At 46.5% G+C, this 20,442-nt stretch overlaps 1 protein-coding gene across 2 annotated transcripts in view; it reads left to right on the forward strand.

Moving 5' to 3' along the window:
* The window catches only part of Ksr2 (kinase suppressor of ras 2), a 402,376-nt gene that overhangs the window by 284,700 nt on the left and 97,234 nt on the right, over nt 1–20,442 (forward strand). For both annotated transcript variants that reach the window (XM_013520300.1, XM_013520301.1), the window contains exons 6-7: nt 9,892–9,961; nt 12,981–13,064. In XM_013520300.1, the coding sequence (XP_013375754.1) occupies nt 9,892–9,961; nt 12,981–13,064 (154 nt within the window). The remainder of the gene's footprint in view (nt 1–9,891; nt 9,962–12,980; nt 13,065–20,442) is intronic.

Here is a 20,442-nt window from a genome sequence, read left to right on the forward strand (position 1 = left end):
CTGGGATTATAGTCGTGCACCACTCTACACCTTTTTGAATGTTTTAATTTTATTTTCTTATTATATAAAATGACTTCTACATTTCAGGATGTCCCCCTCAAATTTTCAGACCATGGCAATGAAATGACAGCAAGGGAAATCGAGGGAAAGTTGTGGACAGGGACAGGAGGAGGGGGGAGAAAAGTAGGCTGATGGGCCTCATCCTTAGGTGTGGGGGACCACTGGCAATTCGTGGCACTCCCCTCTCCAATCCTTGGGGTGGTGTCTCAGGGAATGAGATGACTGTGATTTCATTTTTCTTGTCAATCCCCCACCCCAGCAGCCACCCCTTCCTATGCACACCTGTCCCACTGTTAACATCTTAAATCTGTCATCGATCATCTCTGTGAGGAGGAGAATTGTTCCCGTAGTGCCCAGGGCTCCCTCTGCTTGGTGACGAAGTTAAAAATCCCTCATGCACTTTAATAGATGCGGCAGTGAGTACATGATAAAATGTAATTAAGTGCCGCAGCCGCTTCTCTTTCTGTACTGGCAGAGGGATTTATCTGAGGCCGTCTGAGGGGCCCGAGGTAAATCACAGGTGATGGCTCCAAGATTCACGTTTCCTCCCCGGGAGAGGGAAGGATGCTGTGAGAGTCCATGGATTTCATTCATGGCCAATCAAAGGGATCCCGGCTGGGCAGTTACCTGCCAGGACTCAGAGGCCAAGTGGCGATGGTCTTTTTAAAGGGGAACAGTGATTGTGAAAGGGAATATTAGGATAAATACAGCCAAGTTCTCCAGTAGATTTTCAAGGTGTCTCTGGTTAACTTGAGCATTTCTTACCTTTTAACCAGGGTGGGGACCAGGTGGCCAGGGCAGGGTCCAGGTGCAGCAGGTGACAGAGCTTGGATTATGGCTCCCTGGAATGTCTTCCCCTCACAACCTCTGCACTTTCCTGCCTCTTCCTCCTACAGATGCAGTAGCCCTCCATCTACTCGCCTACTGTTTGTTCAGTACCCTCACTGCTCACCTGCCTTTTCGAGAGAGGCTTCCACTTGGAAACACTCCCGGCAGGGCAGCGCCTCAGTATCCACTCTGACCTTGACTCTCGCCCCCTCTAGCTATAACTCACACATCCTCAAGGTCTTCTCTCTGCTTTGAAAAAGCGTCAACTAGAAGATCACATTAATGAACCCTGACAGAAGCAGTGAGAGGAGACAGTGACTGTCCTTTTCCTCCGCCTCTTGAATCGCATGGATTTCAGCAGTTGCTTATCTTCAGAGGCACTGGCTCCTCATGGATGGTTCTCCCAGGAGACAGGATGGGGTAGAAAGAACAAGCAATTGGGTTAGGGTCTCGCCTGGGTTTCTTGTAGGTCCTCTCCTAGGTGCCTAGCAGCTTTCTTCTGTAAGACAGGGATCAAAACAACACACCCTATGGGGTGCTAGGGTTAAGTGAGCAGAGAGGCAACACCAGGTGGCCAAATATAATTTGGCTTGGAGGTTGCGGTCCATTTATCCAAAGATTCTCACCCGGTAAAAGATAGAAGAGGATCTTGAACCAAGGTCTTCTCCTGCAAGGGTGAGGGGGAGGAACCTTTCTGCAGATCATCCAAGGAAATGAGCTTTACACCTTTAAATCAGGAATTGACATACTTTTTCTTTAAAGGGTCAGGTACCAATTATTTTAGTGTTTGTGGACCATATTTTCTCTGTCACACCTGCTCAACTCCGCCTTTACAGCATGAAAGCAGCCGTAGACAGTATGTCAGTCTTTATTTACAAAACCAGAGGATGGGCTGCTTTTGACCTGATGGTCAAGTTTTCCAACCTCTGCTCTAAATCATGTCCATGGAGAGCTTTGTCATAGTCTAACCAGCATGTTAATTCTAGAGGCAGACTAACGATGACAATGACAAAAACAATAATACATCAGGCCCTCCACTGAAGACTGCGCTAATTATATCACTGCTCACAATCCTTCAAACAATTTGATGAGGAGATACAATGATTCTCTTTTTCTCAGAGACCAAACTGAGACTCAGAGAAGCAAAAGTACCCAAGCTTTTAAGGGGTGGGGTCCATGTTTGTAAGATTTGCATGATTCAAAGTTCTGTGCTCTCCTTCCTGTATTGCTCTGGACAAGCTGATGCATGGAAAGTTGTCCCCATTCAGAGATGAGGTATGCTGCTCTGTCCCTAAAGGAGGACAGTGCTCAATGTCGTGTCTCTAGACTAAACCCAATGAATACACCAATTGCTCTGGTCTCCTTTCTGCAATGCTCCTGTTCCTAGACAGGTAGTTTTGCCATGGCCCTTTGCCTTGCCTCAATGCCAAAGGGACCCCCAAAAATCTCTCCTGAAATCCCCATATATGATCTCCACCCTCTGAAGTGAGCCGCTGTGTCTTTGCTTGCTGTAGAATCACTGTCAGCTCCTCTGCTTACATCGTCCTCCATGGCGTGGCTCCAAAGTCCACCCTGGCCTGCACATGCTCCAGTGCCAAGCAGTTTGCTGGAAGCCTCCCGAGCCATCAGTGCCCTCAGAGGCTGGTGTTTGGGTCCTGGAAAATGGTTGTAGTTGTTTCAGGGAAAAAGTTATGCCCACATCCACAGAGAAACTCAATTTGGCCCGGGAGCATCATGGAGCTGTAACCTTTAGAGTCAGCCCATAATTAAAGTGCTTTTAGATCTGATCTGTTTGAGTTGGATATTAAAGCAAATAGAGTTATTCCTTGTGATGTGAATAATATCATGAGAGGCTTTAGTCAAAGGTTAGTTGGCACCTTGGATAAATCAGTGGGATTCTAGCTGGTGACTGGCCCGTGGCCCCCAAAGGAAAATGTAGTGGTCTACGTTTTATTAGTTTCAGGTATCTTTTGGCCCAAAGCATTTAGACTGATTTGAATGCAGCTGAGTTTTTGCGCAGACGATCAGGTCCCTAGGCTGGAAGTTTAAGGATAGTTGGGCACTTTCCTTGGTTTTGCAGTATTTCTAAATATGAGCTCTGGTGCTTGATTGTCCTAGCTCAGCCTGCAGCTTTATTGTCTGAGATGAAGTTATGGAGATTAAATGAAATAAGATATCTGAATTGCATAATCAAGTCCCACCATATATTAGGTGCTGCATAAATGTTAATTGTTAATAATGTTGCATGCTAAGAGGTCTTAATCTACTTGGAAACGTGAGATTAGGTTGCTCGTCCTCTATCCAAGGGCCTTTAGAAACTCAAAGACTGCTATCGACAGTGTCTCATGATTCTTCTAGGCATGACTTTTGTTTGTTTTTTGGTTTTTTTCCCGTACGGGAATTGAACTCACGACCTTGTGCTTGCCAGGCAGGCGCTGTGCCGCTGAGCTAAATCCCCATCCCCTTCTAGGCATGACTTTTAAAATTATTTGTACATTTGTTTCAGAAGGGAACAAGATATGCTAATAAGGCCTAGCTGGGAAAAAATCAGCCTTGAAAACTAGAGGTCAAAAATTCTAGCCCCAATCAGTGTATCTTTACCTTATCTGCCTTACAGAGTAGCAACCAAGCAAGAGAACAGTGATATCAGGTAAGGTCAGGATAGGCTGATTGCTTCCTGGCTAGATCTTACTTTGGGTAAAGAGGTAGTAGTGAATAACAAGGTTTAATTCTATTTGTTCACTTGTGATCCTATGGATTAACCACATCCCCAGCCCTTTATTATTTTTCAGTTTGAGACAGTGTCTCACTAACTCACTACACTGCCTAGGTTGGGCTCCAACGTGTGACCCTCTTCCCTCAGTCTCCCTGAGTGTTGAGTTACCGATGTGGGTCACCATGCCCAGCTACAAGACCTGTTTTCTAGGAAACTGAGTTCAGCTCAAAAAGTCTACCAAATGCTAGCTATATGCCTTGGAACAAGTTAGTTATCCTCCGTTTCCTTGCTTGTAAACCAGGCATGCAATTTCCTAAGGTGGTTGGATTAAAAGAGGAAGTGACCGGAAGAGGCTTAGCCTCGTCTTGGGTGCCGACACTAGATACGGCTCAGCCTTGCTCCCACACCAGGCAGTGAACTCACATTATGCGTGTCAGGCTACCCATCTTCCAACAGCTGCACAAAACAGGTGCTGCTGTTTATCTCGCTTCTTCCCATGTCACTTCTGAGACTTGCCACTTGCCCTGGGAAACAGAGCGGGTCATACCTCAGATCTGCTTCTGCTTTATTTCTGTAAAACAGAGGCCACATTTATCTCTTTCTTTACCACACTAGAGCATTTAGGGATAAATCAGTTCAGAAATGCTCCAAGTTTCAGAAAAGGTATTTCTGTGTTCCCGCTAGGCCAGGTACGTTTCTGGTTAATCAATGAACTAACGGTTTTGGCCAGGACTTGGTTGGTGGCTGGTTCACATGTTCATTCATCCATTGAATATGCTTTTCATCCTTTGAGCAGATCCTGAGCAAGACACTGAAGCTATAATGACAGATGAGACCCAGTTCTGCTTGCCATAATCTCTCAGCCTAATATTTGTTCCCATAGTCGAAAAAGTCCAAAGATTGATTTTTCAACATCTGCTTTTCCTTCTTTCTATGGTTACTACATTATCCTTCCCTGGTTGGGGTTGGGAGTGTCTATCCCGTGATACTTTCTTAAAGAATTATCCCCCTAAGGTCAGTCTGGGTTGTAACAGATATTTCAGTGTTACAGGTTGTTGAGTTTGGGATCTAACACTTCAGCACATACTCCTTTACAGCCAAGGAGGTAAACATATCCTGCAGGGTTCTTGAAAATGACAGCTGTGGAGTCAGCTACTATTTTTCTTGCTCTTTGAGCAACATTGAGGGGTGGAGGGTGTGGGTTTTTTATTGGAGGCTGCAGGTAGGATCATGACAGTCATCTGGAAAAGGTCTGGGCTGGGAGATGGAGTGACCTTGGAAGGCTCAGGGCTTCATGCACGTTGGACTGGGATGGCATGGGGATGTGGGGACCCCCTTCCCCATTTTGCATCACAGCCCGGTGGGCTAGACTTCCACTAGCCACCAGAGGGCACTCTTAAATCCATAAGGCCCAGCCTGGTAACCTGCCTTTGTTCCAACGCAGTGGTCAAGGTTTCTATTGCCTTAAAACAACCCGCAATGTCTGTACTGTTTTATTTTCCTGAAAGACTCTTACCTGTGTACTCATTTACGTTCTGATCTTCCCACTATCTCTGAGCTCAGGAAACTTCATTGTACAGCACGAATCACGAATCATTAGATACCCCGTTTCTAAAACCATGCCTAGCACAAGACCCGATGCTGCATGAGCTGTTTACAGCGAAAGTATGAAACGGCCACATTTAGTGGATTGAGTCTATGTGAGTGTATTATCTTACAGTTCTGGAGGTCAGAAATCCAGAACCGAAGTCAAGGTGTGCACAGAGCTGGTTCCTTCTGAATGTTCAGGGGAAAATGTATGTTCTTGCCTTTTTCAGCTTCTGGATGCCAAGTTTAAAAGAGTTAGAAGTCATCCTTTCCTGCATTTTTCCCAGACACAAGTAGGAGGCACTGACAATTTAGGCTGGACAGAGGAGGATGTAGGACTAGAAACATCCACCTTCTTCATATGTTTTAGCTCCCAACTCAGTCACTGATTAGCTACAGCCAATGGATTATTGCTCTTAAACCTCAGTGTTCCCATCTGTGAAGTGGGAATGAAATTGGCTCTTGTTTATGGAGTCACAGCTATATCACCTGGATTAAAAATCCCAGTTATCACCTTTATTTGTCTTGGACAGAGAATAACGTCTAGAGTTCCTTTTTGTTTTGTTTTGTTTGAGGCAGGGTCTCACTACACAGTTGAGGCTGTCCTTGAATTCACTATGTAACCCATGCTAGCCTTGAACTTGTGGTGATCCTCCTGTCTCAGCCTCCCAAGTGCTGGGATTATAGGTGTGCGCCACTACACCTGGCTAGATTTCCTTTTGGTGAAATACAATTAACGATAATGGCTGATATACCACCTATGTCCATATACTGTTGTGTTTAGATTAAATGAGATAGTATATGTCACATACAAATTCAATGGAACCGTGTATAAAGAGCAGGGTTTCCAATAGTGCTTGGCACATGGTACTACTCAACAAAAGGCAGGTCTGTTAATACTATTTTTTTATTTCCAATTTTCCTCTTCTTTCTTCTCTTCTTTTTCTTTCTCATCACCCAGTTTTATCTGAGGTCCTTGTTACATCCTTATATATTTTTCCCCTGTGTAACTCACCTGTTAGCTTGATTTCAGACTCACAAAGTCAGAGCCTGAGTTTTTTGTTGTAAAGCTGTACATTATATGGATGCTGTATTAGTATTGGTTTCTAAACTAGGTTTCAGGTTGTTGCCCTGACTACCAGGGTGGCTTCAAAGGCCAGGGCTCCTGATGTCTCTTCTTTCTTCCAATTAGCGGTCCCCACCCAACCTCATATTGAGGATTGAACCCAGGGAGAACTGAGCTAGATGCCCAACCCTTTTTTATTTTATTTTGAGACAGGGTCCCGCTAAGTTGCTCAGGCTGCCCTTGAACCTGCAATCCTTTCGCCTTAGTCTCCCAAGTAGCTAGTATTACAGACTTGGACCCCCAGGCCAGGCCAGGCCAGACCTTTGAAAAAGGAGAAGTTCCTTCCAACTCTTTCCCTGCCCATGTACTAGAAATGAAAATATCCAAGAGGAAATGTCTATTATTCCACCCCTGAGGCTGAAGGCAGCAGGGATGTGCAAATTTTTGCCTCCCTGTCTGCATGACTTGTTATCAGAAAATTAGAGTAGAAAAGAAGCTTTTGTGCAGCTATGGAGACATCTTAATAGCTGCTTTGATTGTTAAACAGAAGTTTCTGTATCGATTTAATTGCTGTAAATGTTATTTGCCTCCTCTGTTATGATAAGGCCTCCATTCTCATAGATTTTTCCCCTTCCCTTTCAACAGTTTTCCTTGTCTTTAAGGTTTGCATTGGCAAGTTTAATGAAATCCAAACAAAGAAAGTAAAGAGAGGATCTCCAAGTTCAAGTCTGCACACCCACATAGGAAGCGGTACTCCGGTTATTACAGCTTTAGACTAATGATACTCCGGCTTCTTCGTGCAATTGGCAGAGTTCACCCCTTCAGTCAGATATTGGGAAATGAAAGCAAACTACCAAACTTAATTATATCTACTTTAAAAAAAGATGATGTAACAGAATAACTAGGGTATGAATCTAACAATGAAATGTGCTTATAATAAAGAGTGTTTGTTCTCTGCTCACTTGAACCTCCTGAACTCCAGGTAAGGTTTTAAATTTTTGGAAAGTTTTTTGTTTCCTATGTGGAGGGTGTAGTGATGCGGTCAGGAAGGAGTTAGCTACAGAAGAAGAGAAACATTCACATCAGAATTTTCAACCTTAAAGCTATTGTTATTTTGGACCAGTTAATTCTCTTATTTGGGTTAGGCGATGTCTGTCCTGACTTACAGGATGTTGAAAGGCATCCTTGGCTTCAAAACACACACACACACACACACACACACACACACACACGCACGCACACACACTCTTCCCAAAGTGCCTCCAGACGTTGCTAAATGTCCCCTATGGGGTAAAAGCTATGGTGGTTAATAATACTGGTGTAGTGGCTTCTCCAAAGACTTTGAAATAATTGCAATTGCTTCTTGAGATTCTGCTGGTGTGTGGTTGGTGGACCTTTGTCGAGTCACTGTACCTGTCTGAGCTCCTTTATCTTCCCTTGCACAAGCAGAATACTGATAGCAGTCACACAGAGACATAGCTTCCAGGTTTAAAGTGCATAGCATAGTGCCTAGCACATATTGAGCAATCAATAAATTCAGTGTTTCTATTATAATAATCTTGGACTCAGCAAACATGTATTAAATACTTACCCTGCTCCAGATACATGCTATGAAGTAGTGAAGTAAAGATGGAGGCATGGTTCTTACTTTTGCAGAGGCGGCAAATACAGACCTGCTGGTACTACCTTGTTCTTCACTCATGGCAGACATTACTAGTCAATCTTGATGCTCTTTCCCATGGAGCCTCAGAATCCTTCTCAATACAACACTCTGATCACCCTCTACTCATGGCACATGTGTTGCTCCTGATTTTGTAGATTGCTCATGAAGAGGCCACCCCTTCCTCTCCAACACAGCCTGTAGGAATTAACAGGCAGTGTCTTTCCTCCCACATCCGATTTCAGCCAATGGGGAAAAATGCTTTTTAACATTTTTATTCATTTCTCTTTCTTGTCTTCTTCATTTCCCTCAGAAAGCAAAACAAGCAGTCTAATGGGCTTTGAGCTGCTAGATTTTAGTTAAACTAGGGGAAGTTCCACAGGCTGTACCTCTCACAGGCACATCGCGCTGTCTCTGTCTTGAGTTTTCTCTGCCCTTTTGGGCTTTGAAAATTATTAGCTCTCCCAGGAAGGGTCCCGCTTTACAAGAGCAGAATTGGGGTTCCTGGAAACAGCTTTCAGATGGCAGTTGACAGTGTCATTGGACAGAACAGAAGAGTGAATGGGCTGGGGTTAAATGCTGTCTGATCAGTTCTGACATGCCTGACACCTGGACTAGATCGCCACTCCATAGCAATTGCTGCGAAAAATGAGGTGTGCATCTGCAGCCCTGGAAGCAGGCGCTCCCTCCACCCATCTGGCCTGAGCAGTGAGAGCTGGTGTGTGGGTCAGCCGCTTGCTTCCTCTCCTGTCTGATGGAGATGGCACTGGCAGCGCTAGTTCATTTCTGCTGTTGCTTCACACCTCTCCTGGCCTGCGAGGTCTGTGAGGAGGCGGATGTGGACAGCTGGACAGTGCAGTGGGGTGGGGGCTGGTGCTCAGGGCCTGAAGACTCAGTCAGCAAGGGAGTGACAGTATAATTTGCTGAGATTTAGCCTAAAGCATGAAAGAGGAGGCCAGATGAGGACAGGCACCTTGGCTGAAGTCTGCATGTTTTATTGTTTCTTCTTCCATTCCCATTTATCCATCCATCCACCCACCTATCCACCCATCCACCCAACCATCCATCCATCATCCATCCACCACTCGCCATGTGTCTGTCCATCCATCCACCCACCTAACCCACCCACCTACCCATCCATGCACCCACCTATTCTTCCATGTACCCATGTACCCCCCACCTATCCATCCTTCCACTCACATACCCACTCATCCATCCATCTGTCCATCTGTCCACCCATCCATCCACTTATTACAGCATGACTAGGTGGCATATGGTTGGACATTCTAAAAATATACAATATTTGGAAAATGATATAAATCCCCATATAGACTTTGGTCTTAAAATAAATGTATTTAAACAAAAAATGGAATAATCTTTAAAAATATTAAGTAAATAACATTATGGGTTGTATGGAAGCATGATGAAAACCGGAAGAGTGGTACAATACTGGCACAAAAGGCATTTGGAATCCACCACATTATAACACTGCATGCAAGAGCACAGGCTCTAAAGTCCCTCAAGCTTAGAATCATAGCTGCTATATAGCCTATGAGCTATATGACCTCGAGTAAGTGACTTTTCCTGTTCATGCCTCAGTCTCCTCATCTGTATGGTGGGCAACTTAGCAGCCCCTATACTTAGGTTCTTTTCAAAGGATGTAGCCAGCTAAGTCATGTGAGTCACTCAACACATGCCTGGGCCATGTTAATTGCTCTGTGAAATGGAAGGGCTGCCCAATTTTTAATCTTTTCACAGCTGGTTTCTTTTAAGGCCTCTCCTGCCTGCACTGCCCAGGGGACCTTGTGTGAGTTTTCAGATGACAACCTAAGCAACTGTTCCATTTGGTTTGGCCTAGCAAGTAAAAGTAGTTGGTGTCCTTCCTGAGACCAGCAAGCCTCTCTTTTCCTCCCAGCCTACCCAGCCTGTGAGCCGTTGACTAACAAGCTCCTCTTTGCTCTTCTCTCTCTGCAGACACACTGTCAGTGCCACGCTGGTCCCCACAGATCCCTCGCAGAGACCTCGGCAACTCCATCAAGCACAGGTAGGCTGGATCCCTGTGTTTCTGGGGACCCGTGCCCCAGCCCCAGCTCTGTGCCACTGTGAGCCTCTCTCCTCTGCCACCAGAGTGGCAGCTGGCGAGACAAGACATCTGCATCTTACAAAACTCGCCTTATCAAATTAGCACGTAGTAGTTAAAAGCCAGGGGTTTGGAGTCAGACTGACCCATGTTTTCCAGTCCTAGGTAGAAAGCTTTGCAACCTTGAGGAAGTTATGCAACCTCTCCAAGGCTCCATTCTGCCTGATGCAGTGATTTCACAGATTAAATGAAATAATATATGTGAAGTACTTAGCATAGAGCCTCATATATAATAAACAATAAATGGCACCATGGTTAAAGTAAGTGCTTTATGATCTAATTTGGGGGCTTCTCACCTGGAAAACAAGATAGCAGGCTAAACTGAATGGTCCTCGTTCTCTGCAGAGGTATGGATCAGTCCAGAGGTACACCCCCCCCAGGCAGAAAGGATGATTTCCCCATGATTATATCTGCCCTTGTTATAAAGGGGCTTTATCTGAACTGGTCATCTCCATGAAGAGTTCTTCAACTTTTCAAAATCACCTTCTACACTTTACCTCAGTATCTTCGCAGTCTCACCAACTCAGTGTGGTTAAGTATGGGCAAGTATAGCCCTTCCTATTTGACAGATAAGGAAACTGAGGCCCTGAAGGATTGGGCAATGGACTTAGAAGCTAATTTTCCTCCTCATTGTGTGCCCTTTGACAGCTCTACAGAGAGCAGTGTGTGGCCCGGGCCCCTGTGAACTGGCTGAGGGCTGGTTCACTCACTCATGGATTCTCTCCTCTAGGATTTGCGGGATTTCTGTGCAGGGCTGCAGCACTGAGCAAGACGCCAGGCCTGGAGGAGCTGGCCAGCCGGGAGAGGGTCACTTAACAGATCATGACAGTACCGATCGGGGCTATGGGGGAGGAACCCAGGGGCAGCACAGGCCACAGCCCAGGGCAAGGCGGAAACGAGCACTCTCACGCGTGGCATCTTGTCAACAGTTTTTGAAAGAAGGATGTTGACAGGAGAGCTGTTAAAACTCAAATGAGAAAACGTTGAAGGAAGCAGTAAAGAATGTGCCCCAGACACGTCAGTGGTCAGGCTGTGAGCTGCAGAGGGAAGAGTATCAAAAATGCCGGCCCTTTGAGTGTTTGCTTTCTCCCTGCGCCCTGGCTCTTCTCCACCCCTGCCTTGGCCAGGCTCCTGATCTAGCTGCATCCCTGGGTGGGTCATACCCCTGGGTCAGCTCCTCCTCTGATTGGCCACACCTATGACTCAGCCACACCCTCAACTCTTTTCTACTCCTGGGTTGGCCACGCCCCTGATTATGCGCCTTCTCTGGATTGGCCACAACCTGGTTTAGCTCCACCCCTGAACTGGCCACGCCCCTGCTCAGCCCCCTGCCTGGATTGGCCACACCCCTAGTTTAGTTCTTCCCTAGGATTTACCAAATTCCTGGATTAGCTCTATTGCTGGGTGGCCTGTACCCTTGACTCAGCTCTGCACTGCGCATGTGCCCCATCCCCGGGCTTTCTCACCCTAACACCGGAACCTGGTAGTACCTGAGCTTCAGATGCTGGTGCTCAGAGGAAGAAACAACCTGACCACCTTGCTGGAGGAGTTGGGACTCAGGATGACTTGTTACTCTTTAGTCTTGCCCTGTGTTCCTCTCTGGGCTCAACGCCAGATTCACCCAGCCTTGGTGAAAAAATAAAATTAATATCTCTTTCCCTGTCCTCACTCACATCAGTCAGAACCAGGGAACAAGGAGAGCTGATCCTGGGGATAGGCGAGGGCTGGAAAGGGGAAAAAACTGCCACCAGCACACCTATCTGCCCTCCACTCCTGTGCTGCTGGCTGGTGGCTGAAACACATGCCCTTCACCATCCCCTAAGCTGTCAAATCCTGCAGAACAGACCCTGCTGAACTTGCTGGCCCAGCGAGGGGATCCAAAGGGGATTAAGCGGCCCCCGGATCTAAAACCCAGAGAGGGAACTTTTCCTTGGCAACCAGCATCTCTGCTTGGAATATTGCTATTTGCTTAGCTATGGCGGCTTTGAGCTGCAGCTCATTCTGTTTAGAGAGGGACTGACCCAGATCGGGCAAGATGGCACAGCAGAGGGGAGCAGCCTTCCCCTCCAAATGCTCAATCTCAAGTTATGTAAAGCGCTTCCGATTTCCCTTTTGACACCTCAGAGCAGTGGAGATTAGATACAACTCCTGCCGACGGTGGCACAAATTGAAAATTAAAATTAACTGTGACCTGGCAACCTGCAATACTTTTGCTGCTGCTTCATGTCTCGGGAAAAAAAATCACCCACCAACAAGGGGGAGGGCACCCAGGGAATTAATGTAATGCACCTCTACTCACACTGGCCATAGCTCTATGTGGGAGACCCCTAAATACCTCATATTTGCATCAGCTTGGGGGACTTTTCTCTGCTACAAAGTTTGGAGCCTCAGCTCTTTAGTGAGGGAGGATCCCCTTTGAAGCTCTTCAGGTGACAGGTGACGGGTGACATGCCTAGCAGTGATGGGGAATGGCTCAGCTGGGAGACCCCACCTGGCTCTGTGCCCTTCTGATGGCAGTGCCAGCCTCATCGATTGCTCTGTCCCACAGACAAACCCGGCACATTGTAGGCCACCAGGCAAAATATGTCAAATGAACAAGTGACTGTTATGAATGTTCAAGGTAGTAATATAGTCATAACCAATTCATTGAGCACTTACTGTGTGCCAGGCGTGTGTGCAGCCTTTGACTTTCCTGACCTTGTTTAATCCTCCCAACCATATATGAGGTGGATACTATTATTCTTCCCACTTTACAGACAGAGAGACTGAGGCTGCTTGTGGGTTATGCAACTTGGTTAGGTCATCTATCTTGGAGGACTAGAATCCAGGGCCAATGTACTCCCCCTCTAAGTGGCATGTGCTCCTACAGGTGGGTTAGTTGCTGTTATGTTAATCCTGAATATTTTCTATCTCTTTTCTGCAGGTTTTCCACCAAGTACTGGATGTCTCAAACATGCACAGTGTGTGGGAAAGGGATGCTTTTTGGCCTCAAGTGTAAAAACTGCAAGTAAGTGGTGGCATCTCAGAGTGACTTGTTGCTGAGGCTGATTTCAGCTAGAGCCATGCAGGAGGGCGCTGCCGTAGCTCATGGGCATTTAAGTTCTGGACTTGTGGGAGATTTGTTTGCTTTGGATGTTAGAAACAGGTCTTAAATGAACCTCTGTGTTTGTGTCGGGAGCCAAGAAGAGCAATATTGAGTAAGAACCAGAGCTGATGGAAGATGGTGAAAATACATAATACTATATGCTGGGGCTCACATTTTGATAGCATTGAAGATCACGGATAGCCGACTTGTTCTGTAGTCAGCCAGATCATAAATACTTTAAGTTTAGCAGGCAAAAGGGTTTCTGTTACAGCTACTCAATTCTGCCTGCCATAGCTCAAAACCAGGCATAGACAGTACAGAAACAGACCAATTAATAAAAACAGGCTGAGGCTCATTTTGGCCCTGTGGTTTCTGATCCCTGAGTGAAAAGTCTGCAAACTTTCCTCCTCTAGTCTTTCATCTCATGGGATCTCTCTGAAGAAGTGTTATGATTTTCCCCATTTTACAGACCCGAAAGCTAAGTCTCAGCAGAGAAAAGTCACAGCTAGGAAGTAGCAACCAGGACTTGAACCCAGACCCCCTAAACCTGTTATACTCATTTTCTGTGATTTCCTCTTAGTGTTGAGCTCTCGTGGGAAAGCCGGACTGCCTGAACCCTCTCTATATGCCCATTCCAGGCCATGGATAGCAGAAGGGAGGGAGGGGGCAGGACAAACTATGTATACAGTGTCATAACTGGTAGCTGTGTGACTCTGCACAAGTCACCTCCCGTTTCTGTCACTTGTATTTCCATCTGCATGAAAGGAGTAGTAACCATATCTGCCTCAGGTGGCAGTGAGCATTCATTAATTCAGCACAGTGGGTACACAGCATAGTCGCTGGTTCAGCGTTCAGTCCTCTGAAAAGAGTTACCAATGCCTTTCTGTCCAGCCTCTCCGTCCGCTTCTGTAAACATGTATTACATACCCTCTCAAGTCCAATTCCTATAAGAGAGCCAACAACATTCCATAGCATGTAAAAGCGGCAATGGTGTGACAGAAGGTGCGGGTCTGCTTTGTAAGAGGCCGTCAGTTTTGAGCATTTGAATGCCACATGTTTTCTCTCATATGTGGAATTTAAAAAAACAAAACAAAACAGAGATAGCGTGAAAGCGAAGGAGGACTGTTAGAGAAAAGGAGGGGAACAAGGGCAAGGAGGGTAATGGGTGAAATGGAATGATTCAATATGTTACTTGCATACGGGAAACCCATTAATCTGTATAACTAACATCCATTAACAAAAACATCCTGGGAATCCCTCTTTCCCCTCTAGCCTTGTTCTTCCTGCCTGCCCCAAGGCAGAGAGCTCAGACCTCCCCACATCTCTGCCTTGTGATGGATGTGGGGTAACAGCAGGGGAGAGCCCTCCCTCTCTCCACCCATCCCCATTCAGCTCCAGAGCCTCACCTGAGTAATGAAGGTAAGGCTGAGCTCCCGTCCCTCCTGGAGTTGGTAGGATTAATTAGTTCCAACCCCTAAGGAGCTTTAGGTTCCACGGTAGTGGGGGAGGTGAAGCAGTGATTACCAAGCGTTGGGTTGTGAAGCTGCCATCCCACCGGGGTCCTCGGTGGCCCTTGGTTTTCCTGACTCCAAGAGACACGAGGCCAGGGCCTCAGGTCCGGCTCACCTGCTGTCTGACTGCCCCTGGACACGAGCTGGGGAGACCTGTCTCATCTCCCTCAAATCATACCGTGTTCTATGGGGGAAACAGCAGCTTTCACATCCTCACACCTGCTGCGTGGAGACTTTGAAGTCAAGTAATTAGGTGACAGGGACGCAGCCAGGAGTCAGCAAGGCTGAACACTTCCCAGGCCGTTTCAATTTGCAGCACTGGAGGCAGAACTGAGAGGCAGCCTTGGCCCTGGTGCTCTCTGTTCTAGAAGTAATGAACAAAAGCAGCTGGCCTGCCGAGGGTGGGGAGAGGAGGCTGGGGTGGGTGGTCAAGAGCACAGGTTTGGAAGCAGCCGGAGCTGGAGTTTGGGTCCCAGCTCCAGCACTGAACTCCCCGTGTGAGCCTAAACTCTTAAGTGGTCTGTCATCTTGCGCTGTATTTTCACATCTGCAAAATGGGCAAGATGGTGCCCACCACAGACTGTCCTTATTCCGGATTACAACATTTTATCCAAGAATATTCTTTCCACTCTGTCTTGTGCACAAATAGCCCCTGGCATGCAGGAGGCATGATTCCAAACCAAGCATGGCTGGATTGCTCTGGCAACCTCACCAGCTTGCTCAGCCCTTAGAAAAGCTAGCAAAACAGTGAAGGCAGCTGCTGCAGCTGCTATAAAGCTTCAGCGTGCTTCAGGGTCTTATCATTGTACTTGTATCAACCACAACAGAATTTAGAGCTATTGCTACTATGTAATTATGAGCACAAGTTACTGAAAGCAGTTGAAGTTCAAAGCCACTCTCCTGTAAATAAAATCCTGCAATGTTTGCATTGATTAACGTGAGGATGGATGGCAATTTACGTGTGTTTGCGAGGATTGACACAATTTTGGACCACTTGCGAGCTGATAAAAGAGCTGGATGAGGGTTGCAAATGAGTAACACATAGACTCTGTTGTCAAAGAATTAGGAGGAGGGAGACACGTTTGTGCAGAAAGAACACCAGCAGTGACATTTCAGAGGTGGCAGCAAGAACCGAGAGACAACGGGCAGAACCGCGTGTTCACTTATGCAACTATGATACTACAGGCTGAGTATCCCTTATCTGAGACGCTTCCACCCGAAAGTGTTTCCAGGTTTCAGATTTACTGTGATTTTGGAATATCCACATAGGCACAATGAGATATTTTGGAGATGGGACCCAAGTCCAATTATGAAATTTATTTATGTTTCATATCTACTTAGACACATAACCTGAAAGTACGTAACTTCGTGCAATGCTTTTAGTGCATGTGAGTTTTGACTGTAGCTCATCATCACATGAGGTCAGGTGGGGGATTTTTCCACTAGAAGTGTCCAAGTTTTGGATTTGGGGCCGTTTTGGAGTTCAGATGTTCAGATTAGAGATGCTCAACTGTGGTATATTAAGGAAAGCAACAAGGAACAAAACAGACCAAATCCCTGGCCTAGCGGAATTTATATGCTGGTGGGGGGTTGGGGGGTGGACAGACAGTAAACAAAGTAAATTAGTTCAAATAGATCTTGTGATCAGATGATGCTAATACTAAGAAGAAAGGACAAAACAGAGAAGGGAAATAGGAAGAGCCTGGGTAGGGGCTGCAATTTTAATGAAAGGAGTCAGGGAAGGTCTCCTGCCTGAGTGAGAATATTGGAAAAGTAGGAGCAGAGCGTGTGGTCCAGGTCCTTCTGAAGCAGCGCAGAGGCGTGGATTTGAATCTTCCCAGAAGGAAACGATTTTTTAAAAACTGAGCAATCTTCTTCTGTGAGTGTCTGAAACACCCTGGGTGGCAGGGATTGGATTAGATGGTGGTCCCCAGACCAGCTGCCTGAGCACCGCCTGAGAGCAGGTTAGAAATACAGGGTCTCAGGCTGCCCGCTGGACCCGCTAAATCTAAATTGCCATTTTAACAGGGTCCTGGTCAGCTGGAAGCCTAGGAAGCACTGCTCTGAGTACTCTTCTGTGGCTTTTCCTTTACATTGCGGGTTTCAAGCTTGAATGTGCATCGCAACGCTCTGTAGGATTTGTTAAGACACAGATTCCTGGATCCCAACCTCAGAACCTCAGATCCAGTAGCTCTGGGATGGGTCATCAGAATTTGCCTTTGCAGCAGGCTCCCAGGGGATGCCGATGTGCTGGTCCTGGGCCCCCATGTTGAGAACCACTACAGAAAAGTAGGAATTTTTAGAACTCTGTTGTCCAGCTGGACATTTCATAATGTGAGGTATTTTTGTAAGAAAGGGCAGGCTTTGCTGATTATTTTCCAAGCTCTGCTGTTCTTACATCCATTGGTCTCATTTTCTAGATTGGGTCTTCCTCATCATTGTCTTTCCAGGAAATTCACTGAGCAAATATATCTGTGATGAGTGAAAAAGATAGCATCTGATTAAGAATCCAGGCTATAGGGCAGACATGCCCATATTTGAATCCTGGCTCTGCCACCATCTGGTTATGTGATCCCTTCTGAACCTCAGTTTCTCCCTGTGTATAATAGGGATAATATCTTCTTAGCTAGATTGTTCTTAAAAAAAAAAACAAGTAAGGAAATCGTTAAGTAAGATGCTCACTCCAGTACCTGGCCCCATTATAAGTGCTTAATTAACGATTAAGATAACAGTATTACTAACTCAATGAATTAACTTTAGGTGCCCCCTCCACCCAGGAAGCCAGACACTTCTTCACGTCTAACCCCCTTCCCTCCTGCTTCAGTTTAATGCCCACTTCCTCCGGAATTATCATCAGCTGTCTTGTTGGCATTCTGAATAGAGAGATTAATGAACTAATAGGAAATTAAGACTCCGAAAGCAATTTGCAGTTATCTAAATCAAGACGTTTTCATCTAATAGGTTCATGAGCGCAGGATGGAGTTGGGCTGAGTGGTTGGGTGTCAGCACAATCCGTGTATTGTCTGATAACTGTGGATTCAGCTGGCACAAGTTTGCTCGTGCAGTCAGATATTGATGGGTTTCCCTGCCCTCTATCGTGCTATCTGCCTCCTTCTCCCCTCAGCTCCTCACACAAGTTTCTGCAGAGCTGAGGTCTGGGTCCTTGGATACCTCTCTGCCTTTGCTTTTTTTGCAGAAAAAATGCACAATAGTGATTTCAGTAGTTTATGTTCTGGAAAAAGAAAATTTAAGCTGAAATGCATTTTTTTTTTTTCCTGCACAGGCTAGAGTGTAGAAGTGAAGGAAACAGCTCCCCAAACTGCCAGTGCAGAAGTAGCATTTGAACTGTCTTCTGCTTGCTGTAGCCACCCTACTCTCTCTTCTCAGAGATTATACCTTGGCTCTGGCTAAGTAGCCAGCCCTGGATAAGCATCTGCTGTGAGAGGACTCTGCCCTCCGAGGGTGAGGGTGGAAAAGACACACTTGATGTCCTCAGTCGCTCACGACCACTGTCAGTTCTCAAGTTCAGCCCCCGACTCACCTGTCTCAGGATCAAGGTAGAAGTGGATAATTACATCTTCCTGAGTCCTCCGTAGACTTCCCAGCTCAGATTCTGGGGATAAGGACCTAGAAATCAGCCGTTTAACCATCCTCTCTTAGAATTCTTGTTTGTGCTTAAAAGTGAGCAAGGAACTTGGATCGAGAGGAAGCTATACCCCATGCAGTAGATAATCCTAGCACTGGGACAGTGCTGTTGGGTACCCCAGCATGGGGGATCCGTTGTGCATATGGAGGGAGACTGTCCCCCAAAGTCTTTGAAGCCGAGTCTTGAAGGGGGAGAATTTAGCCAGGTGAAGCAGAGGGAAGTGTCTGAGCACAGGCTTGGACCAGGACTTCAGAGGCTTTGAGCAGGTTCTGCAGTTTTCTTTTCCAGGCAGACACCAGAGTGGAGCAGAGGCTGATTCTGTTCTCCAGCCGCAGCCCCAGCCCCACTCCCCTGGCTAGCTACTGCTGTAACTCAAGCTGCTGTGGCTTGAGGCTCCAGATGGCCTGGCGATGTAGGGCAGGGGTTGCTCACAGCCTGTCCAGCTCCACTCCTGCAAAAGCAGTCTCGGACTCTGGAGCCCTCCTCCTCTGGAGAACAGGTTGTTTGCCAAGGACAAGGCCATGGAGAGGAGCATGCTGGGGCCAGGATCGCCATTGTCCTGGTGGCAGAATGGGGAGTAGCAGCCAGCAGCACTGGAGATAGCAGCTGCTTCGCCCAGAGGTGCTGGGACTAAGCCCCTTCCTCTTCCCCCTGGCTTGGAGACAGTGGTCACCTGGTGACACAGGGTGCAAAGTCCCAGCCTCCTCACCTGGGGCAGACGGACTGTAGATGGACTTTGTGATGTAGTTTATGCCCCACAGTGTCCCTTGGGGTCAGACTGATTCTGAATTCGCCTGAAACCACATTCTTTCTTTGCTTCTCCCCATTTTCTGTCCTGCCTTGCAAAACTTAAACAGATTTTTCTTGAGAGGATCCCTCAATAAATCACTTGCAAGAATATCCATCTTGAAATCTGCTTCTAGAGAATCAAACGTATGACAGTAAAGCAACAGCAGGGATGCAAGCTTTAGGGCAGAGCTGAGCTTTGATTCTGCCTCTGCTGCTTCTGTACTGTGTGATCCAGGGAAAGTTTCTAAACCTCTCCGATGCACAGTGAGGTAAATATATTCATTGGTGTGATTAAGATATGAGTGCCCCATTCACATGAAAGACTTGGGGATTCCTTCAGGTCAGAACCTTTAAATACATTGCTCAACACTTAGCAACTTATATTCTCTTAGTACAAAGTATAAAAAGAAACATCCCCACTAAATCACTTCCTTGGGTAGAAGCGGAATTTCTGGAAAATTGGGTGTGTCTTATAGTTCTTGTTCTTCATTTTTCTTTTGGGATTTTCCAAAACACACAGCTTCTAGGAAGAGATGTGAAGGTGTATTTCGGGGCTTCTGTATTGGCATCTGGGTAGATAATTCTTTGAGGGGGGCTGTGCTCGTGCACATGCACAGGGCTAGAGGCTGTCCTGTAGGATGTTTAGCAGCGTCCCTGGCCTCGCCACACTAGATTCCAACAGCAGACCTCCACCCTGGTTGTAAAAACAAAAAAGTGTCTGTAGACATAGCCAGATGTTCCCTGGGGGACAGGTACAGAATTGCTCCCGGTAGAAAAACCACAGGTTTATATAATCACTCGTTCCCAACCAATGAACCCTATGCATTACTCTGTTTTAAACTCTCAACTGTCAATTCTTTGTCCCCAGGCATGGTCCGTTACTCAACTATCCAATTTACGGGGAAATTACAAGATTCTTACTGTGAGGCTATGGACGTATTATAGAGTTACCTACCCTATAATTAGAGGGTGATTGTAAGGATTATAGTTCCACTTATGGGTGATCCTCATCCTACCTTGCTTGGGACATTCCTAGGCTTAGCACCCCAAGTCCCAAGTGGCCAGAAACCCCTGTCAGTCCTACATCGGTCACTTTGCAACACAGGCTGGCCCGTGCTATCTAAAACCACTTGTGTGTCCATCTGAGGCCACTGCCCACTTCTGTAGCAATAAGACCCATGACTGTCTCCCTACTAAAGATAAAGGGCAGTGTTAGGAAGCCTGGGAGAAGCACGAATGGCTTTCCAGCTTATTCCAGCAGCATTTTAATGCTGTCTGTACAGCAGCTGGCTGGACTTGCTCACACTTCTTTCTGTCCATGCCAGCTAACCTGCAGTTAGTGAACATGTGCTCC

The sequence above is a fragment of the Chinchilla lanigera genome, unplaced genomic scaffold (assembly GCF_000276665.1).
Source record: "Chinchilla lanigera isolate Chin_1 unplaced genomic scaffold, ChiLan1.0 scaffold00054, whole genome shotgun sequence".
In the NCBI taxonomy this organism is placed as follows: Eukaryota; Metazoa; Chordata; class Mammalia; order Rodentia; family Chinchillidae; genus Chinchilla; species Chinchilla lanigera.